General features: G+C 37.9%; 1 protein-coding gene across 3 annotated transcripts in view; it reads right to left on the minus strand.

Moving 5' to 3' along the window:
• The window catches only part of MTMR1 (myotubularin related protein 1), a 36,440-nt gene extending 17,470 nt beyond the window's left edge, over positions 1 to 18,970 (minus strand). Inside the window, exons 1-12 of one of the 3 annotated variants that reach the window (XM_057375392.1) lie at positions 18,859 to 18,970; positions 14,084 to 14,134; positions 12,651 to 12,726; positions 11,716 to 11,810; positions 11,398 to 11,505; positions 10,900 to 11,001; positions 10,120 to 10,203; positions 9,412 to 9,561; positions 8,510 to 8,698; positions 8,079 to 8,264; positions 4,823 to 5,029; positions 3,949 to 4,041 (exon numbers count right to left, since the gene is read on the minus strand). In XM_057375392.1, coding sequence (XP_057231375.1) covers positions 3,949 to 4,041; positions 4,823 to 5,029; positions 8,079 to 8,264; positions 8,510 to 8,698; positions 9,412 to 9,561; positions 10,120 to 10,203; positions 10,900 to 11,001; positions 11,398 to 11,505; positions 11,716 to 11,810; positions 12,651 to 12,696 — 1,260 coding nt within the window. In that variant the 5' untranslated portion in view covers positions 12,697 to 12,726; positions 14,084 to 14,134; positions 18,859 to 18,970. Of the gene's footprint in view, positions 1 to 3,948; positions 4,042 to 4,822; positions 5,030 to 8,078; positions 8,265 to 8,509; positions 8,699 to 9,411; positions 9,562 to 10,119; positions 10,204 to 10,899; positions 11,002 to 11,397; positions 11,506 to 11,715; positions 11,811 to 12,650; positions 12,727 to 14,083; positions 14,135 to 16,346; positions 16,371 to 18,858 lie in introns of all 3 variants that reach the window. The other 2 variants (XM_057375393.1, XM_057375394.1) reach the window with 2 other exon arrangements.
• Between the last annotated feature and the right edge of the window lie 2,776 nt (positions 18,971 to 21,746).

The raw sequence follows: 21,746 nt of genomic DNA on the forward strand, positions 1-21,746 counted from the left end.
TGAAGAGTTAGCATTTCTCTCCTTAACAATAAAGAGCATGTTGTAAGAAAATAATTTTCAGGACAAATGAAACAAACTTTGTGCATTTCCACTAAAAGAGTAAATCTTCACAGAAGACCAAAAGTTTTAGATTCATAAGGCAGAATTTCTTGCTATATGGAGAAATCTTAAGTGAGATTTCTTCAAATGTGCAGAAAGCAGAGGACTGGTTTGTTTTGTGCCACTAAAGAGCACTGAACACCTTGGCAAGTGACTCAAGAGCTACTTAAAATAAGAAAAGATGACTCCTATAGTTATGAGGAGTAACAGAGCAMTTGGGACTGTGGGTGAACTAGCTGATCCAGAAATTCCTCTTCAGGGTCAGCTGTGATTTATGAAGGGTAAATGTTTATTCATGTTGAAAGGGAAGTTGAATAACACACAATGGGTGTGCTTGTATTAAACCCAAAAAGATCTAAGTTTTAAACAATGTTCTATAAAAAGAATATTGATCCAAGTCAAACATTGTAAAAACATACTTTTTCCAAGACTTCTCAAGCCAATATATATACCAACTTTTGGAAAATTTTGAGTAAGGAGATTATCAGCATCACGACACAGAAAATGAATGGGAACATTCCTTCTTATGACCCTGCTACAGACTGTGCACTGTTCATCAGCACAGTGTGCTCACACTTGGGCTTCTCYTGCAAATCACAGGTTGTTTTCAACCTCCTCACCATTTGCTCCCATAAGACATAGAGGAAATTAAGGTTATCAAAATGTCTTTTTCAGTCATGTTTTTAAGTTACTACTTTTGAACTTCCTTCTCTCTAGGAAATCGTGCCAAAGCTTAATTAGAAAACAATGTTAAAAACACAGCTATTACTTTAAGGAAGTATGAACAGAACTTGACAAACAGGTGTGCCTGACCCAAGGCAGAAGAAAACTCAGTCGGTCTCAGACYTCAATCTGCTGTGTCCAGCCAAAAGCAACAATCACATACAGAGAGCAAAAATAATTTGCAAAGCATCAAAATGATACTTCGAAAAAAATTTGAAGACAAAGTGTCTCCTAAAGGGACTCTCTTTAACTGAAAGCATTTAATGAGCCTTGTCACATCAGGGTTCTGTGTTGTGACAGGTCCATACCAATCAGACGGATGCCGMCATGGCCACTATTCCAATCCAGTGAAGCATATTCAAAATTCCATACATCAGTGGTTGCACTCCAACTAATTTATTAATAAGTGATAGCACTTCATTGAAACCCTGTCTTTGAATACAAGAGTTGTACTGTTGGAGCTGATGTATCAAGACTGTAAAGCTTCTATTACTGCTGCTGAAAAAATCACTGACCTAAAAATGCCTTCCTCTGTAGTTCCAAGCCCATTAGCGTCTGTTTGAAGATTCAGGTGGAAAAATTCCCCAAATGGAAATTTACTTCTTGTCAAACCCACTAATTGTGAGAAAACACATGGGTCATTAAAATCTCCTACTTGTTGCTGCTGGAGTTGTTGGGGGTTTTTGTAAAGTGGCATTTTAAAAAGGGAATTATCTTGTTTAAGTCGGATGATGCCAAGTGAAATTTGATTCAGAGACATGCAAAATACACTTCCTTTTTAATCAATGAACTCCTTCTGTACTACAGTAACATTTAACATTGAAACACTTGGCAGAAAACTGCAATGGACAATAATGTTTAACTGAACACTAGACACAGGAACARTGCACTGCTGAATCCAGTGAAAAATGCACCTCCAGCAACAGCTGACACTCAGTAACAGGATGAAACTTTCTTCTGACTTTAAACAAACCTTCCCCCTGTGAGGGTTCTGTGCATGAAAGGTAGGAAGTTAAAACTTGCAGTGCTACATGCAAATTTTACAGTTCTGTTTCATTTTTAACCAGGCATCAGTGTTACATCAGCTCACATGTGGCCTTTCCAATTTGACATCTGCTATTCAGTATCACCAGAATTTACTAACAGAGGAGGGAAATCACTTCACCATATGTTGTTTTATCAAAATCTGATGTCAATGTACTTCTCTCAAGTTCTCTATTATCATTATTTGTGTGTCATGAAGACCATAAACCCAATGGAAAATATAAAGTTCTCAAGGACTAAATTTCATTGTCTGAAGCTATCTGGAAATTTGTATCTTAATGGGAAGTTAAGAGATCCTCTCACAGTTTTAAAGTGACTGTTTTAAGAATGAAACTCTTAGACCCCAAAAGAGCCTATTTGTTTGCTTTTACCCCATGCCCAAAACAGAGCCCTCACACCCTCCTAAAGTCATTAACACTTATTTGAGCTTCAGAACATTACACATAAGTTTACCATGAATTCTAAAGCACAAAACTACAATTCTTTTGTAGGCAAGTGATCTACACAATCAGAAAATAAAGCCCTTGTTTGAAAGGTGTGTCAAGATAATCACAGTTTTCACACCTATTCTCTAAGTGTTCAAGTCAACCGAAAAATAAAGTCACCAAGAACTATTCAAGAACAACTTTTTCTATTTTTTTCCTGTCTAACATTAATGATTTTTTAATGTCACTGGTGTTTGTGAATTTCAGAACAGTTTCTGGATCCAGGTTTTGAACAGATGTAGTATTGGCAAAATGTTTCATGGATTCCCCCCTGCCTCCAYGCCTTTCTGTTTTTCAAACTAGAGGGAACTAAACTGTTTATAGCAAGAAAYAGGAGGCAGCAAGGGAGATCACAAAAATAGAAGAGGCTGCTCTCAATTAAGGATCTCCCCAGAGAACTTTTGTTCCTACCAGGTGTTTAGAACTGCTTCTCTTCGCTATTGTTATTAGCTCTCCTCTGAAAGAGGGACAGGATTTTACATTTGTTTTCTCCAGCCATACTAAACAGCACATTAATACTGAAATATAGATATGCAGAAAGTCTACACGACACCCTGGACAAAATCCCAGTATAACAGCAGGGAACTTTCATTAAGCATAGAAGATGACTGTTTTGAACACAAGTTTTGGAAACTATGATGTAAGTTTTTAAGAACCATGTTCAGAGCAAGAAGCCCAAGGTAAGAGAACTGGGAGTGCTAGGATCATATGGAAGCACACTGTTACCCTCCTCCCTTCAAAACAAATCACATACTAAACAGACTTYAGTATAACAGCTTTTACCATAAAAGCCATGTTAGGCTTCAAGGAGGGAAAAAAAGGAAAGAAGAAAATAGAAAAGAGAGAGGGGAAGGGAAAAAAAAAGAGGAGTCAAGCACCAAGAACTTCTGAGTCACTTGGAAACAAAGCCTTCACATGSACAACCTGTTTCAGTAACCCCAATAAAGAATGGCAATAGAAAAGCTCACAGAAACCTTAGGGTTTTGCTCATGGAGGTATAAATAAGGARAATGGAGACTAAATCCATTCGATAATTTAATGTTTCAGAACAACGATGAGAAGTCATCTTAAGTATCACTAATTTCCAAGATCTCGTCTGATCTAGAGGTAAGAGCAGTGACAGAAGTAAGAAAACTTATCAGAGAACAGGCTTGTGTTGGAGAAATGCTGTCCTGCATGCATAAGGATGAAAATGTTAACATTTGAGACATAYATAAAAGAACTCTCTAACACACTCRGTTCACAATCAGGTCAGATTTTTGCCATTTCTTAAAAGAATATAAATACATACATTTACTCCACCAGTGAACATGCAACATAGACCATTTATCTCATCAGTAACTCTTATTTATGTAAACATCAACCCCTTTGTAAGCCTATTTTAAATAGAAAAAGTGCTGATATTTTGGTTTCAAGAAAAMAATTCTAGCTCCTTGTACCTCACTTCGAGCAGAAAACTGCCCTGTGTGTGCACAGTGCACCCACAGAGCAACCAACTTCAGGTAAACATGCTACGTCTCTGTTAAAGGAATTTGTTCTACACAAATTATGTTCCCRAGATAAARGCTGATACCTCATAAACTCTCAGGCATCTTACCTGCTTTGTCATTTGCCAAACACAGTCAATGAACTGAAGGAAAATRGGGGATCTGTCAGCATCTGCATGATCATCATCTCCATGTCCCACTCGCTGCAAGTCAGAGCACACTGCATTTCAGTCTGGTGTGTCTGCAGTACCATCCTAACACTGCAAAGCTCAGGAGCTCTTAAATACATTCCAGCAGTGAACAAGACAAGCAAATCTTCCATAACGCTGACCTGCATTTTTCAGCTACTAAAAATGCATCCCAATATTCACATGCCTTCACTGTTGAGCAGAGCTAGAAAGCTGTACCAGTTGTTTGCCCATCTTCTACTGCACAGCCACTGATTTCTACCAGTGGATGAAACTGCCAAGTATTTATTATGACTGAACTGAAACAATGGTTATTCCATACCCACCTGTCATAACTACATGTCATTTCTACTAACCATCTTAAGAGTCAGAGCCCACAGAATGTCATAACAATTTATTCTAATTCCCCATTAGCTCATGTGTTAAATAAACACTTCAACCTTAAATCAGAGTAATAGTTCCAGCAATTTTACACTCCAGACACCTTAAYTGTTTTCCTTGGTTCTCCATTCATAAGCTCCAGAACATAAGTTACAATCCCTCATCCATATAAAAAAGCCACATGACTTTTTCTAACCATTGCATTCAGACCACTTCATTTTTACTTATTTTATATTATACCTCACATGGAGGCTTCCCGTTAAAAATGAACAGGTCACAGCTCTCTGACACACTCAGATCATTAAAAGGACACCAGAGACAATAACTAAAATGCAGCCAAGTACTGTGWGAAAACGTGCTATTTAAAACAGAAGCCCTGAAGATAACAAACTGCACACWAAACTTTCCAGCTTACCATTGCAAATCGATGTCCAAAACTTATCCATTCTTTCTCTACAAGAACTTCAAAGCCTTTGATGGTTCTGTAATAGCTGTCCAGCATAAGCATGGCCAGTGCAGTGAGCTGAGCAGTTCGATCCCAGCCATCACTGCAGTGCACCACTACAGAAGTTTTACCAGATTCAATTTTATCCGCAATTCTTACTGCTCCGGCAAGAAGCATCTTAAATAAAAATGAAGAGACAAGCATATTAAATACTACTCAAAACTCTTAAAAAAATAAAAAACTTACAATTTTATACTCTTAAAATCATGGTGTTTTAAAAACTCAGATTAATTAAATAATCATCCTGATGATAATGCTTTAAATTAGAGATTTCCAAAGAGTGGTATGCYTACTCCTAGAGGAGTGTGTGCACTCTGCTGTCCAAGTCAGCGCTCTGACCAGCTCTCCATTATTAGCAGCACGTAACAAGTGAACTTGGGAACCCCTTCTCTAAATCAAYTGATATTCTGTATTATGACAAAAAGACACCAATACTGTAATCTATTCCAAAGACTGAAGGTTCACTTCCCATTAATCAATCACTCTTTCTTGCTCCACTTYCAGTTCAACTGAAACTACTGAGTTTAGAGAAAGGGATAAATCATCCAGCCAATGTAAATCGAAACACAACCCAAACAAACCCAGAAACTCCTGGCTGGGAGCCTGTTCTGATTCGTTGGTGCATGAAGTATACTTTGTATTCAGCTTCTGAGCTGACATCAATAGCCTGGATTTGGGAGCAATGCAGGAGAGCACAGGATAGAGATGGCACAGGACTGAGATCACCTGTGTGAACTTGTTATTCTTCTCCCCACTGAAAATCACACCTCTCTTGTTCCCTGATGTCACCCTCWAGTTTTTTAAAAACTTAATAATTTCCCTCCTGTGAAGATTTGTCTCTAACATGACCTATCATGGCACTGAAAAATACGTGGAGAAAAAAAAAAAACAACCACTAGAAGTGGGACCACAGGAGAGATTCCAATTCTGCATTCCAACATCAGAAAAYGGAATCTTGCAAAATATTTGCACTTTCCCCTTCCCAGGCACACAAAAACATCTTCAGGGAAGTAGGAAAGCCAGCATCTGCTGGAGAAGCTGTGCACAGGACCACTCTTCAAACCTATTTCAAGAATCATGCTTCAGAGACTGTTTCCATTGATTATATCTTTCATTGAGTGTATCTTTTATGGTAAAACTTAAGGATGGAAGGATAGAAATATCAAGAAATAATATAACTGTCTATGAGAGAGCAGTTTGTGGCCTGCATAGTTAATTGCCAATTATTTCAGTTAGAAAGTTCTACTGAACAAAGAGCAAATATTTAAACAGTTTGGTCTTCAATAAAAGCAGAAAACTAATCTATTTAACATACAGGTATGCAATAGCTTGCTCTAAAGAGAACACAGATGCCTCTGAAGGAGAACAGCTGGAAATAAGCAACAGAACAAATACAGGAAATGAACAGAGAACGGGAGACAGAAAACACATTTACTATTAATGCAGCAAATATCTGTGGAGTATGTGAAACATTTTATTCCACTTYGGACAACAGCCTTCAGAAAACAGCTTCCTCTACAAATTTATTATTCTTTATAGATTTTTTCAAAACTTAGTAACCATCACAGTATTTCAGTTAGAGCCCCTAATGAATAATTGGCTTTGGATTGGTTTRGAAAATGAGAATTGAAAAAACAGTTAATAGTACAAGTTCTACCCTGAGACAGAAAATATTCTGGGTGTGCAACAAGCACTAAGTGACTCTACTCGTGTTGTTATGAGCAGTTAACACTCTGTCTTCACACACAGAGAGTTACTGGTGCCTTCACAGACACTCCTGGCTCATCTCTGAAGTGCAATGGGTAGGAAAGTGCCTAGGGGTAGGAAAGTGAGTTTCAGTTATACATTGCATTAAACTGGGACACAGCCACACTGGTCTGAGCCCAGAAAACAGCAGATGTGTTAAGAGTAAAGCTGTGGATTGTTAATTGTTTACAAGCCAAGTCAAAAAGCAAGAAAGGCAATGGAGACTTGGAAAAAAGCTCAGAGATACTATCAACACTGTTAACAAAAWAATGGCAGCTTTTAAGAAATCAGCCTGCAGTTTCTGCTGCCAGTACCATTAACGTGAAGTAGCATTAAGGGACACATTAATGAAGAATGTCACACGTGTGTGAACTCAAGAAGAATTTAAATGAAATTTCCAATTGCTATGCTACTGTCACCTGTCTGACCRTGGTACCAAAGCTCACTTCTGCCTAATCCAGGAACCCCACTACAGTCAGCAGCAATTAAAGGTGACCATGGGCACAAAACAGACTACTGTATTTAAGCCCAGGCTGRTAAGAAAAGGTTTCCAGATACGCAGACTATCAAAGCTGTTTCAAGTAGTTCAAATTCAAAATAACAAGAAAATTATACTGTTTCCAAAATATCATTAAATTTGACTCCTAATTTTGTGTTTGCTCCCTCTACTGGCTCTGCTGCAGTTGTCAGCAGGCACTACTTAACRGAGTCAAACTAATGAAGAATCACAAACATGTTTTGCATGAGTGACATTTGAGCCAGCTGCTAATAAAACAAATTACACTCCATCCATATTAATCATAAACAGGGGATTGAATGTGGTAATGAAAATCTACTCTAAARTAATTTCAAAGGTTAGTGAAACTGACTGTAAAAGTGAGCGTGGTAGTGATTTATTTTAATATTATGTTAGATAATAGGGCAGATGATAACCCAATAGATCATTAACTACAAACAACCCATGAAAATGTACGTGCCCATCACAAGAACAGAAACATTGCWTTGAAGGAGGGAAGGATGAGAAACATTGCAGAATTCACAGTCAAGCCCTTTTGGCACTGGCTCAAATACGATCTGAAGTTCCCAGGGCGTTCTTCCAAACAAGAGGGATAACCCTGGACTGCTCACWAACATTCCTTCTCAAGAAAATAAAACATGGTCCAGCAGTAAATATGATACTGTGTTATTGGGAATTAACTCACTATCTGCCAGTACATAAAGYTGGAAATACAAAGTTATTACGGAATGCTTAAAATGCTGCTTTCTAAGCAACTATTTAAGAATAAAACTTATTCACAAGACTATCCTGATCAAAGCAACATGCTTGAGTTTCAACATTATTTTAGCAACATTTTCAGGAGTGAAAGTTAAAAACATGATTTAAAAAAGTAGTTGACTTTTCACATCAAAAATACTTTACTCTTATATATTCCAGCCAGTGTGTGGAGTCCACGTTTGACAACCACCGAGTCTCATCAATAGTAGGATAAACGATTTCTTTAAGTTTACGCAGGGATTCTCTCATGACATGTATATTATGAATCTCCAGGAAGACCAGCTCTGCATTTGGGTAGGCACTTTCACTTTCGTATCCTCCACCTTTTGCCTGTCATTCAAAAGGTAAAAACAGACAATGAGAAGAACATGTATAGGACTTCAGTATAAGGTTGAATGAGTTATTTTGCTCAAGTTTCAGTATTTTCTGAAACAAGGGATTATTTTAGCCCTATAAAAACATATTTTTGGCTTTCTTATCTTCTTTCAACATCAGTTCTCCACATCCTGATATCTGGCTCAATCTTCAGCCTTGTAGTAAGGACACAATTAATGCAAGTTATCATACCAACCTACCTTGTTTGTATCTGCCACACTATTCTGCCTAGCATCAAAGATGATAAGTTTATGTGACTGAGCATTGGCATCCATTATTGTCTGCAAATACTTTTCATCTTCTTTGCAACGCTTATCATTTGGGCCAACTGATGGCTGGCTGCATCGTGTTATTGTTGCTTGGCTCTCAGGATGAATCCAGGATAACACCTGGAATAAGAAAAAACTATTTATAAAAGCAGCAGGCCAGAGAACAACTAGACAATCACATTGCCTATATGGTATTATTTCCTGGCWACAAATGTAAATTTAACGACAGGCTGATGCAAAAACATATTGACAGCAAACCATCATTGACTGCTCATCTCAAATCTGAGCTCAAAATACAGTGATTATAAACATCTTGGCTTTTATTTCTAATAGCAACTAAGCCTGTATCATTCTAATTAGAGAAAAAAAAGGCAATGAAGTAAGAAAACTGCTTCCATGTGGAAGGCTATGGACCTGTACACTACCTTGCTAAGCATTAAAACCAGTATCATCTAACATATTTCAAGGGGTCTAATGCTACCTGCAAARCTTSTYTGTTCTCATGCAAAGCTATGGCTAWGACACAKTYTGCTCCAAATCAGAACACAAGCTAATACACGCTATACTATCAGATATCATTGTGGCCTAGAAGTGCTAACTCCAAAGGAAAAGCTTCCTACTTAGCACAGTAACTGTGCAATTAAACATTTAAGTTGTTCTGTTCAGTTCTAAACCCATGGAGCCTAACTCTTCTTCCTTTGCCCTCCACCTCATCTCAGGAAGGAAGCCATCCCACTGTTACTCAAAATTGAAGCCTAAAGGAACACTCATAATTTCTTATAAGCTACAAATTTCTACAAGCACTTATATCCTCGTGTACAAGTTTCACTTACAGGAACTCTCCCTTTTGCTCTAAATGCTGCCACTTTGGAGAGGTCATCATCCTTTACACTGGTTGGCACAACAAGAACAGCAGGATATGTATCACAAAGCTCATAGGTGTTGTTAATTTTGGATATTTTCCAACTCTCATTGGGCAAACCCTGTATGAAAGCAAAACAGTTTTGAAATTTTCAGGTTAGACCTTTAAATATCTGAGTTTGGGGAAATGAAACATTTCATGTGCTGCATATTTTTTTAAAAATGGCATGCCCACATTTTTCTTTAAAATAAGCTATAAACTTAGGTCTTCATACTGAATCATAAACCAATGGAAGTCTTTCCTACTAAACTGATATGGAAATGTAGATTTAAAATTACAAACTACACTTACTCTTCTGTTTAATGCTGCTTATTCAAAGCCAAATTTTGATAATGCCTATATTTTGTAGAAACAGCACTTGAAAAATGTGGATTTCAGAACCATATTAAGTTAGACAAATTTGCTCAAGTACTTATTAGCACCTGTATCTCCATCAACTTTAGCAGGTGCTCAACACACTCAGGCCACTTGCAATTTATTATCTAAACATGAGATGCAGACAGTCACTCTATGTAGCAAGAGCTGAAAATGAAGAGTTTTCTGTAACACTTCTTCCTTGCTTAAATGGCTCTGAGGCAGATGGAGAAAAAAAAATACACCAAGTACTTCAATAACTTACCTGCCTCTTATATTCTGCCATTGGATCATACACTTTCCAGCCATTAACAGAGAACTTTTCCTTATAGCTGAATGCAAAAAGAGGCTAAAGACAACAAAACAAAGGCATCAATTACTGCCTGATGGGCTGAATGTAYAATAAGCTCCAACACAGTGAACACTTCACTATTTCAAATCCCACACTTCTACAACTYCTGAACAGCAGACATAACACCTTGAGTCATTACTGGAAAAGACTGAGCTAGAAAGAAGATGAAAACTAGTTTCCTCCGTTGAGTTTAAAGTTAACAAAATAAAGAGAGGAAACAGAAAGTTAAAGTTACTTGTCTCTGATCATACGACACATGAATGGCAAGGCCAAGATGAGAATATTGGTTTCCTGTCTCCCAACCAGTTCCTCACCCATACAAACAAATGAAATAGAATTCTGCAGCTAACTAATAACAAGACTAATTGCACCGACTTGTTGTATTAGACAGAACTTCTAGATTGAATTATCTAACGCAGAAAGTAAGAGTCAATGCTTACATATTTTTAATCAGCAACATTAGGCAAATTTAGATCTCAAGGGTTATGCACAAATTAACTTCACCATAGCAGGACACAGCAATGTTTGATGAATTAATGCAAAAGCAAACAGGGTCAGAGTGGCCTGCTCGCTCTAAAACAGATTTGAGGAATCAACACTTCAGAACTTCYTATACAGCCCTTGTATTTCCACCCYTACATTTTCCCAGAAGAGAAGAGCCAGTGACAGCCTCCTCTCCATCTGCAGACTTACCAGCCCATTAGAAACAGGAAATGCACGTGTTACAAGGTTTTCAAAGATCTCCAATCTGTTCTGCTCTTCCTGTTTATAGGCCAGCCGCAAATTTCTCATATCCTGTCAAAAATAAGTTACAGTTYTATGATAAATTCTTAAAAAAGCAGTTATAAGACATTTGACTGAATGAAGGCATATATGAAACACTAAGTCACTGACATCATCTAACCCCCAAYAGAACAGAGTTCTGAAAGCATTAATGTGAGATAACTAGGACTGTCATTAGAGATGTTTGATATAAAAATAGCCACTTTTCCTTTGAATTCACTCTTGAGACAAAAGGCAGAAGTGTTTAAGACTGCAAGTATCATAGAGGAATTGAAATATCTAAATGAAGCATGGTTCAAACACAGGGAACTGATCAGAGAGAAAAACAGCACTTGGGCTGGCAGATTCTTCTTGMAGAAAAATGAAATGAAAATACTTTAATATTAATAAATGTCTACCATTCCTTACCTTGCAAACTATTTCTATACCACATGAATTGTCTCCATGGCTCTGTACTCCAATTTTTTCAACCCTACTTATAACTCCAAGGGGAACATCAACAACAAAAGGTGGATCCTGAAATTTGTATATAAAACAAATGAATTTTATTACATTAGAAGAAATACAAATTAACATTATTCATGTGTATTTCATTAGAGCCAACAATAATTCCTGTTCAGTAGACTGCTGTGAGACATCGTACTTCACAGATTTTGTTACTTACTGAAATCTACTTCAGCAACATTCCTACCTGAAACATCAGGCTGACAGATAGTGAAGTCTTACCCTCTCAACACTTTTGATAAACATTCTGAAGTCCGTCACTGTTAGCGTACCACTGACTGCTCCCATAAATGGACAGATATACATGACATCCTTAGCTGGAAAACACATCAATTAAAGGTTTGTTTTACTATTACAGACATTTAGTTCCATAACAATCTATTTTCATGTGAAACTGAAAGACTTTGGCAGCTCTGTAAGATTTTGATGCTTGACCTCTTTAGCAAAGCTTATTCTTGCTGAGTTATTTTTATGCCACCAATGAAAGCAATCAAATTCCTCAGCCCCACTGCTCCTCAGAGCTCCTGAGSACCTGGGGCAGGGCTGCAGCAAGGGCAGGCAGGTCCCCAGCACCCTGCAGGTACCCCTGGCTGCAGGCAGCTCTGCTCCTTGCCCTGGAATGGAGAGCACCCACACTCACCCTAAAGACAGAGCATCCAAAGGGAGGATCCACACACACCCAACCTCMAAGTAGTTCAGTTCTATGCCCATATCTTCATTAGCACTTTCATTTGGTGGTATTCTTTCCTAGTCAATACTGCACTGCTAATGCAGAGCTTGCTGTCACACACCGGAGTGAAATAAATCCCACTAAGAACTGGAAACCAAGCTAACCATAACTTCTTCTTCTTTGGTATTAAAATTTTGAGTCTATGACGCATCCTTKGCAACCCCAAGCAGACATATAATACATGTACCTATGGAACAAAAAATCTCTAGAAAAAAAAAAATTATCTATATGGAGCAAGTCAACCTCTGGATCTGATTTCTCCTTCCTACACTCAGATTTAAAAGACAAAGAAAAGAAATCCACATCTAATCAGCTAATCTAAAATGGCATTATATTAAATAACAAGAGTCAAAAGGAAATAATATTCTGTTTTGAAATAAACTAGCAATTTAATAATATTCAGTGCAGCACTCAGTAGTACACTTACCRATAACTTTGATTGATTCTCCAGGAAAAAGTGGAGCCTCTTCCATCTGTGCCAGTTTGTTTCCATCCCGCAGTGCCTGGCAGAAATCCAAAATCATGAGTAAATCTCACTCTCCATCTGTACCACATCGATATATTTTGATGCAAAGTGCTTTTACTACCAGATTACTGGAACACAAGAAGTGTGTCTTTTTTTAAATCACACAACTGTACTAAACAGTACCACAGTAAAAGAAAAAAMCAAAAAACAACCAAACACAAAACTTTGTATCATAAATATAACACAGACACACACGTCAGTAACATATTAGTAACAAAGCAATTATGCAACAATTAGTTTCACATGCTAGCTACATATAGCATACAAAAATATGAACAATAAGATCAGCCCAAATTAGTAATTAATAATTTGTTAGTGTTTTGCTGAATGCAGGTAATATTTGGGATATTTTATCAATTTGAGAAGATTTTAAAGCTCTTATTATTTTAATTTCAATTCTAATSTTGCTTATTAATATTTGAGTACTTTCTTCTGAGAGCATTATATGGTAGAAACCTTATTTATTTAACATTTTAACTTTGTGGTTTTGGCAGCAAGAAGCCCCACAATGCTCTATTTCAACTAATACCTTACTGAGAGTGCCACAGGTTATGGAATAGGTTCATTATAGGAATTTTGYGTCCAGAAGGTCAGATTAAGAACAAAGTAATAACAAAATATAGAAGAAGAATTAGCATTTAAAAATAACGGTTACTTTCTTAAATTTTTATTTAACTAAATGGCTTAATTCCTGAATGATACATGATGGATTCTTTGGGTCTTTTATTGGCAGCTAAGATTTAYAATGTACTAAGGATTGTAATAAAGCATAAAAAGGTTTGTGGGATTGTTAAGGACYGTGTGAGAAAATRACCWCTCTCAGGTCAAAATGATGAGATAYTAGGGTTTCAATTTTTTACATCCTGAATAAATATAATGGGCTAATTTRTTACAGCAAACAAGTAATCCTCCCYTTGTATTGCAGCTCTGACTCCATACACGTAACTGGTGSGATCTGTTTCCTTCCAAACAAACTACTCCAAACCCTCATTAACAAATAATTTCTAAAAATATTTCCACTGATCTCTGGCTTCAGATATCCTTGGAAACTACTGGAATTTTAAATTCACCAAAAGACAAAAAATAATGTGTAGAGAAATAGGCAGTGCTTATGAACTGAGGATGGATATGCTCTGTTAGATGGGTCTTATGTTCRGTATTTAATTTTAGACTACATGGACTTAGAAGAAAACTCTGCCTGGCACATAACACACTAAATGCTTTCYAGGGCTTCTCTTGCACGAGAAATATAAGTTTTGTATGCACTGTATGAGTWCTAATATATAGTACCTTGCTACACAGTTAATGAATGAAAGATGAGTAAAACTTGCCACCTGATCAGGTTCTGCTTCAGAATGATAGCCATTGTGTCCATCCTGAATCTCCTGCTTTGCATGAGGCAGCAGTAGGGCAAGAAAGAGGTAACAGCAAAAAAAAATGCAGACAACAGGTGAAAGGACAGAATCTTATCTTTTTTTGTCTTTCCCTTTTTAAAATTTTGTTAAAAAGACAGCATATACTTTAACTCCAGTTTAGCCTTCCAAAATCTTCCACTCCTGGCATTCACTACTTTCCACAGAAAGGAATCCAAATTATTAGCAACATTCTTTTAAAATTACTTGGCACAACACAAAATGAAAAATTTACTCCCTTCTTCACAAAAGAGTCAATGTTGGTAGATAAGAACATAAAAGTATGTACTGTCTTTTTAAGACAAATAACCTCWTAGTGAGGAAAATTAATTTCAAGTATGCCACATGCTTATCAATAGAAGAAATTGAGTACAGCTTGCAATGGCAGCATTACGGGAAAACTCATGCAATCTTTCACAGAAAAAGAATAGGTCGACATCAAATAGAAGTATCTAGACACTTAAAAAATGCTTTACTGTGTAAAACATGTTGTAATTGAACTCTCAACTTTACAGTTTTACATATCTTTCCAGCAACTTCTATGTTGTAGCTTGAAACTTGGCCAGTAACTTTACAGAAGCTAAAATTATTAGTCACAGCAAAATATGCAAACAATTCACATTTCCATGTTAATTTATTTTTGCATCAAAAATGGCAAATCCTGGCAGCAAATCCTGAATATAAATTAAATTTCTTTAATAAACACAAGGTCCTTATGCACACCAGAGAGAAGCACAAATGTCATCGGGTCAGTTGAAGGAATTGTTTTAATACATTCAGCCAAAAATGTTCTTCCRTCTTCCTTCTTTAAGAAGTGGAGAGAAGTTGTGCTCATGACAGTCCRTTACTCCCAGCCCAAATGCAAAGAACTTCTCACTTGGTTGGACTGTAAAATCAGCCTCAGTCTTAATTTACAAAAGTTTGTTAAAGCCAATTTTTCTTTTTAGAGTATTTCTACAGAACCATCAAGAAATAACTCAGAAAAAGGACTTCAGATAGCTTCAGGTWATTTGAACTCTACATGAGTTAAAAAAGTTGTAAGTAATTAAAAAGCCCTTTCAAGTTATAAAGGACTGCTAACATTGAGGTATGGGTAGAATTMTGTTAAACAGAAATTACTTAAATTTCAGATCATAACCATGTTGTTTCTGAAATTTAAAAAAGTAGATGTGATCTCTGTAAGAAAACCAGCAGGACAATGAGCAAATACATCAAAATATTTTAAATATATGAAAGACAGAGAAGCAGAGCAGACCATTCAAATATCAAAGCCTTTACACGTAACTGGAAACAACTGAACAAACCAGTTTTTGTAACTCAACCCAGACCAATAACTTGAAGTGCTATCTATTTAAAAGAAAAAAAGAAAAATATAAACTTGAGGATTTGTATGACTGGACTAAACACATCATTTTAAAATATGCAAACAATGGATGAGAAAAAGAAATCRTTCAGACTTCATCTCTTGGTTTCAGACTGAACAAGAGGTCTTTGTTTAAATAAAAGTGTTGGACACATTTCATGAACAATGTCAGAACACTATCCAGATMATTTCTCACTCCATAAATGTTACTAAGAGAGAGGGGCAAGAAAACAAGGCATGCCCTTTTTAATCTTCAATGAACAATGGGAAAGCTCTAGTCTCAAAATTATCATTAAAAAGATATAGGTCATTGCACTAGTGCCTAACTTCAAGCCTAACTTTCAATCCYATTACAGCCTGGTAAAAACTTATGTAAAACAAGTACAAAGGCAAGCATGAATTTGGAACTTATTTAAATAGGACAGACACAGACATAATGCTTTTACCAGTGGTATTCTTTAGCATAGACATGTTAGAGCTGCTAACACAGTACTCTGCAGTCTGAAGCATGTAAACCTGAATTAAAAGCATCCATTTTGTCAAAATTAATGTAATAAAACTGAAGTTAGTATTGCACATTCACAACATAATTTTAAAATATYGCTCTCTTACACACTGACTTTTATTGCTCACAAAAACATTGTAATGTATATAAAGCACTTCTATGGCAAAGAAGCTGTTGCACTGCATAGCAAAATGGTCTGACTGGTTGATAAAAYCCATTAATGAGGTAAAGAAGAACGCTTGACACACCAAGATCTCACACAGCACAAGAGACACACAGGTAGGAGGCCGTTCACTGCTAGCCAAAKGTAATCTTACCCGTATAACCGGCCTCCTGTATACCTGTTAGTTAAAATATAAAATGTTATCCGATGAAACACACAGATTTGATTTAGTTACTATACCTTATTTCACCAAATTTTCAAAAGAACTCTACTCCCAATCATTTTAAATATAGCTGGATTTTGAAAGAATGAAACAAAACTAGGCAGAACTAGTAACTCTCATTTGCGGAATTATTTTGGTCTAAAAAAAGTAAATCTCAGCCATTTCATTTTACAAACGCCAAACTCTTTGGAAACATTCATTCCTAATGACCCTTTTATCCTGCTACACTGTGCTATTGTTAAAAGAGAAGAAAGAGCTTGGTAATCCTTCTAGGTGAAAGACAATAAGCCTGCACTAACAGCCATGAGGGAGAGCAACCAGACCTTTCAGAGAAAGACAACTCTTCTCAGCTTCTGAAGGTGTTTGTAGTCAGCAACTGCAATCTAAGCCATTTTCATTTATATGAGCCCCTCATTCAATACCACTCTGCAGGCAGAGTRTGTGTCAGAGAAGACACACAGAGCAGAGCTCAGCTCAGACTGAGATCATGCTGCTGTAGAGTTTAGCAAGCAAGAGCTCCCCCAGTGCTCTCCAGTTCTAACCATTACATYAGCAGCCCCTTTGATTCCCTCCTCCCTTAAATCACACCCTGGTAAGGTGAGTCACACTAGAGTAACACTGATAGATACAAGAATCAATATATTTACCTGRTTTTGGAAACATATTAATTTAAACAATAAAAAAAAAGGATGAAAGAAAAAATAAAGCAGTGAGTTCCTGTTAAATTCAGCACGAAGTAACGAAACTGCCTTGATCGGTTCCAGAAGCAAACACACACATCTGACCTGACCTGAAGGTTCTGAGTTGTAAGACAGTCTCTAAATGCAGCAATTAGAGGTAACCAAAGGCAATGAAGACCCAGGGAAGTGACCAATGTGCATCAAAGGAGAAAGATGTCTCAACGGAAAACCGAATTATATATGGGTACTGTCTTTTAAAGTGTGAATTCCACAATAATAATGAACAAACCCAACGTGTTAGTGATACTGACTAAGCAACGATAGAAAATTCCACCAAGTTATATAAAAATATGGGATTTCAAACCGCAGTAATGCAATGATGCTGAATACAATTCATCCACAAAAATTCTTAATTTAAACCATCAGGCTTAAATTCTTTTCTTACATTTCTCAGAGACAGAGAATGAAGCAGAATTTTAATTAGGCCTTAAAAGATTTATTCCTGTTAAATAATATCTGAGATGAGTTTGGTATACAGACAAGAAGTTATTCAAAATTAAACAGTGCTCTTCATTCCAGAGGAATGCATTCTAACTCAAGAGATAAACTGAACACCAAACTTACACACTTGCATTTTACTAAAATGAAATCCTTGGCAAATGCAACATCGACAGCTGTAATGCAAGGTCTSCCACAGTGTTTTACCAAAAATGTTGGCCTTGGCCTGGAGCAAGCATTTGCAATTCAGCTGCTGTAATATGGGAGAGCTACTCTTTACAAGCTGCTGACTGTGCTAATAGTGTGAAACTCTGTGAGGTTGAACTTCTAAGTACACTATAGCCAAAACATTTCAGGCTGACTGTGACCTGCTGTCACTGAATCTAAAATAGGCTGTTTCCAGACAACAAACTTTGTAATCACAGATCATATTTGAATTAAAATCTAGTTAAAACAAAAAAGAGATGAAAATCTTCATTTGGCCATTCTGCATGAAGACAATAAAACTGTTCCAAATTTAGGAAGAAAAGGGGATCCAGATGGTAGCAAGTTGGGCTTCTTAAAGGGAATTGAAACATGGGTGACTTTTGTCACGTTGTGAGAGAAGAAGAACTTCCCATCCTCCTTTGTTGACAGCTGAGTTGGATGGCTGCATGGAGGGAAYGGCCAGTGAGCATGAAAGAACAGGGACACAAAAGCACAGTGGAACTGTCAGGTAAATCATACTGTGCAGTCATTACCTTAGTGACCAAAATGTTGCTGGGAGGGAATGAAAAAGGTGAYGTGTTTGTTTGATGTCAAATTCTGTGTCTCTAGTGAAAGTCCATGAAAAACGAGACTCAGTTATGCTCCCTCAAAGTAACAAAGACATTCATTTATTTCTTGKGAAGTCTGAGGAGCTCAATTCTGTACTCCGAATAACACAAACTAGAAACCATTTCAACCCACAACTATAATCTACTTTAGTAATTATTTTATATAGTAATYAAAAGAAAAGACAACTCACTTTTGACATTTTACTCAAAACATTAATTTTTTAATTTTCCTTTCACCTCTGTTAATTTTTATTCTGTACACTTCATCTAAATACCGAGGAAAACACAAAGCAGATTCAAAAGACTCCTAYGCATAATGAGATATTTCTAGTTCTGAAACATTCAGCAATCACTCAAGTACTTACCACCTGCTAATCAAGACAGCAACAACCTTTCCATTTTTAACACTTTTATCTTAAAACAAATAAATGCATTCCTCAAGTCACTTACCCTGTAGTCTCTGGACACACCCTCTGATGGGACAGACCCTGAAATCTGACTYGAAATGGTTGCAGCTATCAACTGTTTACACCATTCCACGTGGGATCCAGTCGGGCTACAAAAACAGAAGTTTCAAATTATTTAGCAGGAATTCAAAATGTGTCTTTTGAACAGCATAGCAACTGAGCAGATCAGAACTCAACACTGTAGGTGATCACTAACATCATAAAACTTAAATTGCATTGTGGGCAGAATGCAAATATTTTAGTGATCAAATTAGAAAAAAGAATTTTAATAGATCATCTCAGAGACACAGAGCTGTCAGGAGGCCAAAAGTAAGGTTAAGGTCCTAGGAACTTAAAAAAATGTTATGTTCTTTATCCAATGAAATCTTTATCATTCACACACTTTTCTTAAAGCCATCCATGGAATGAGTTTGGTCAAGTAATAGGAAACTCWCTTATACTGTCCTTATTAATATATYCTGATTATTATGTATATCYTCAGAATTAAATTACTCTATGCTAGCATTAAAAAGATTAAACTATGCAACTGTTGTATTACACATTAAATGTTGAAAATACACATTTTCTAAAGGGAAATTTCTGCTTAGCTGCATTTTTTTCCCGATTAACAAAATTAACTGATGGGCCTTCCCATGCCACAGCACTGAATTCTGCAGCGTGTTTATAAGAACCCTAAAGGATGTAAGAATCCTGAAACATGCTAAACTCCAGAAGAAGCAATTTGAGAACAGTCCCCTGAACAAGGCCTGCTCACAAGYAATGCAGTACTGAGAGGGAGAAGCAATGACAGCCTGATGTGCACTACATTTGCTTCAACACACATTGGTCTCTAAGGAAAAACTGGCAATGCCCGAGGRAACTGTTCCCTGAGTGTCACCAAAGCCTCAGCTGATACCTTAGAAAACTGCAACTTTTCTTCAAACCATTCAGCAGGGCTCTTCTRTAGACTGGATGCTTATTCAGAAGTCAAGTACAGAAAAAAAATTCTAATTTTTTTTTTGTTATTTCATAAACTAGCTTTGGATTCTGTGAGTGTCCCGTGATAGTGAATATACTCATAAATACCCAGCACACAGCAGGTGCACCACACCTCAGRCATTAAATGGGTGGGGTAAAAGCCTTAGATGACCAATTACTACCCAGAGATCTTTTCTTATATTAACTCTGCCAGTATAGGTAGGTATAGGGCAGAGATCCATGCAACAATTTCATACCTGAAAAGGAAGATTTTTCAAAATTTTTCTGATGAATATTAATAGCTTTCTCCCCACCCACACATTCTACACAGGACTAGATCTCACAACGTTGTTTTGCAACTAAAACAAATCTATGATAGTCCTGGTTGAACAACAAAGACAACCCTCAGATTAGTGCTGAACTCAAACCCAGGTTCACTTAGAGAACCCTTCACTTCAGTTTTTGCAAAAGAGCCCAAGGGCTAAATCCTACAGTAATCCTTTTCTTATCTCATTTATTTCTCCCTCTCTCACATCTCTTAATTTCCARTGTATCACTTTAGGGCTTGCCTAAGTTTGTTTTCAAATAAGCACTCACTTGTTAATTAAGAAAAGGATTTATTTTTCTATGGCTTATCTTCACCACGAATCACTACAYCAACAGAGCGAACAGCAGCAGGAAAACGAACGGGAATGCAGGAGCATCCCCTGAGACCAGTGTGGGGGATGTGTCAGCGCTCCACAGAACACTGATCACACCAATGGGGCACACACCGCTGTCTTTCCATTCTGTCCCATCTGCAGTCACACAGACTAGCGTGGCCTGGTACAACCACACTGCACACAAATAAACTATATGACAAATGGACATTGTAACTGACCCAAGGCGGAGTAAGATYAGGAGAGGGACAGAAGATTAAAATTAGAAAGAAAGTGTATTAATAAGGAATACAAAGATGTATGTTTTGATGATAGAAAATKGACATAATTTCCATCCCCACTAGAATGATGTAAAACCCCAGATTTCTCCTAAACAGAAAAAGAGAGAATATAGGGATTGGAACCTGGCACTGGTTTTAAATATTCTTTTTTTATTTAGTTTTCATCATGGTGAGATTTCTGTTCATTTCTACGCTTTAAGGATTTTTAAGCTCAGTTCATAAGTCTGCCTTCAGCTSGAAACTTCTGAGTGAAGGAATGTCTCTGCCAGCTGTGCTGGAGACATGGTCACACCTGGTGCCCAGTGCCTGGCACCGTTCTGGTGAGACCCTGCGGACCCACGGCCAGCCGGGGACTCAAGAGGCACCGCACGCACCTAAAGACAGACGGACAGCAAACCAGAAACACCGCACACACCTCCAGACAGACGGACAGCACACCAGAAACACTGCACACACCTAAAGACAGACGGACAGCACACCAGAAACACACTGCACACACCTCCAGACAGACGGACAGCACTCAGGGACACACCGCACAGGGAGGGGCACAGAGGTGCCTGGGGACAGTCACACTTCTGCAGATTCAACACGCGCACGAAAAAAACCCCAATCGAAACAGACTCAAAACCCGCGGACGGTCTCAGCCGGAGTTTGCATGACGCTGCCCCAGCCCCCAGGCCAAAGCCCCGCGGCCACCTCAGCCTCGGCCAAGACGGCGGCGGCACTGCCGGCACACGACAACCGCAGCAGGAAACTTTGACAACAGCCGGTTCCCGCCGCGGACCATCCGCCGCTGCACAGCAGCCGCCCCCAGATTGCAGCTCCGCGGGCGGGAGCAGTCTGGGGTGGCTGCCCCGAGGCCGGGGGGCCGCGCTCGGCCGGGGCTCGGGCCGAGGGGCGCTGAGGGGCGCCCGCCGCCTTCCCCAGCCCGGCCCGGCGGGGCGCACAGGCCGCGGCGCCCCCTCTCCCGCCGC

This window comes from Malurus melanocephalus, unplaced genomic scaffold (genome assembly GCF_030028575.1).
Source record: "Malurus melanocephalus ecotype Western Australia unplaced genomic scaffold, MMel_1.1 scaffold_247, whole genome shotgun sequence".
NCBI lineage: Eukaryota > Metazoa > Chordata > Aves > Passeriformes > Maluridae > Malurus > Malurus melanocephalus.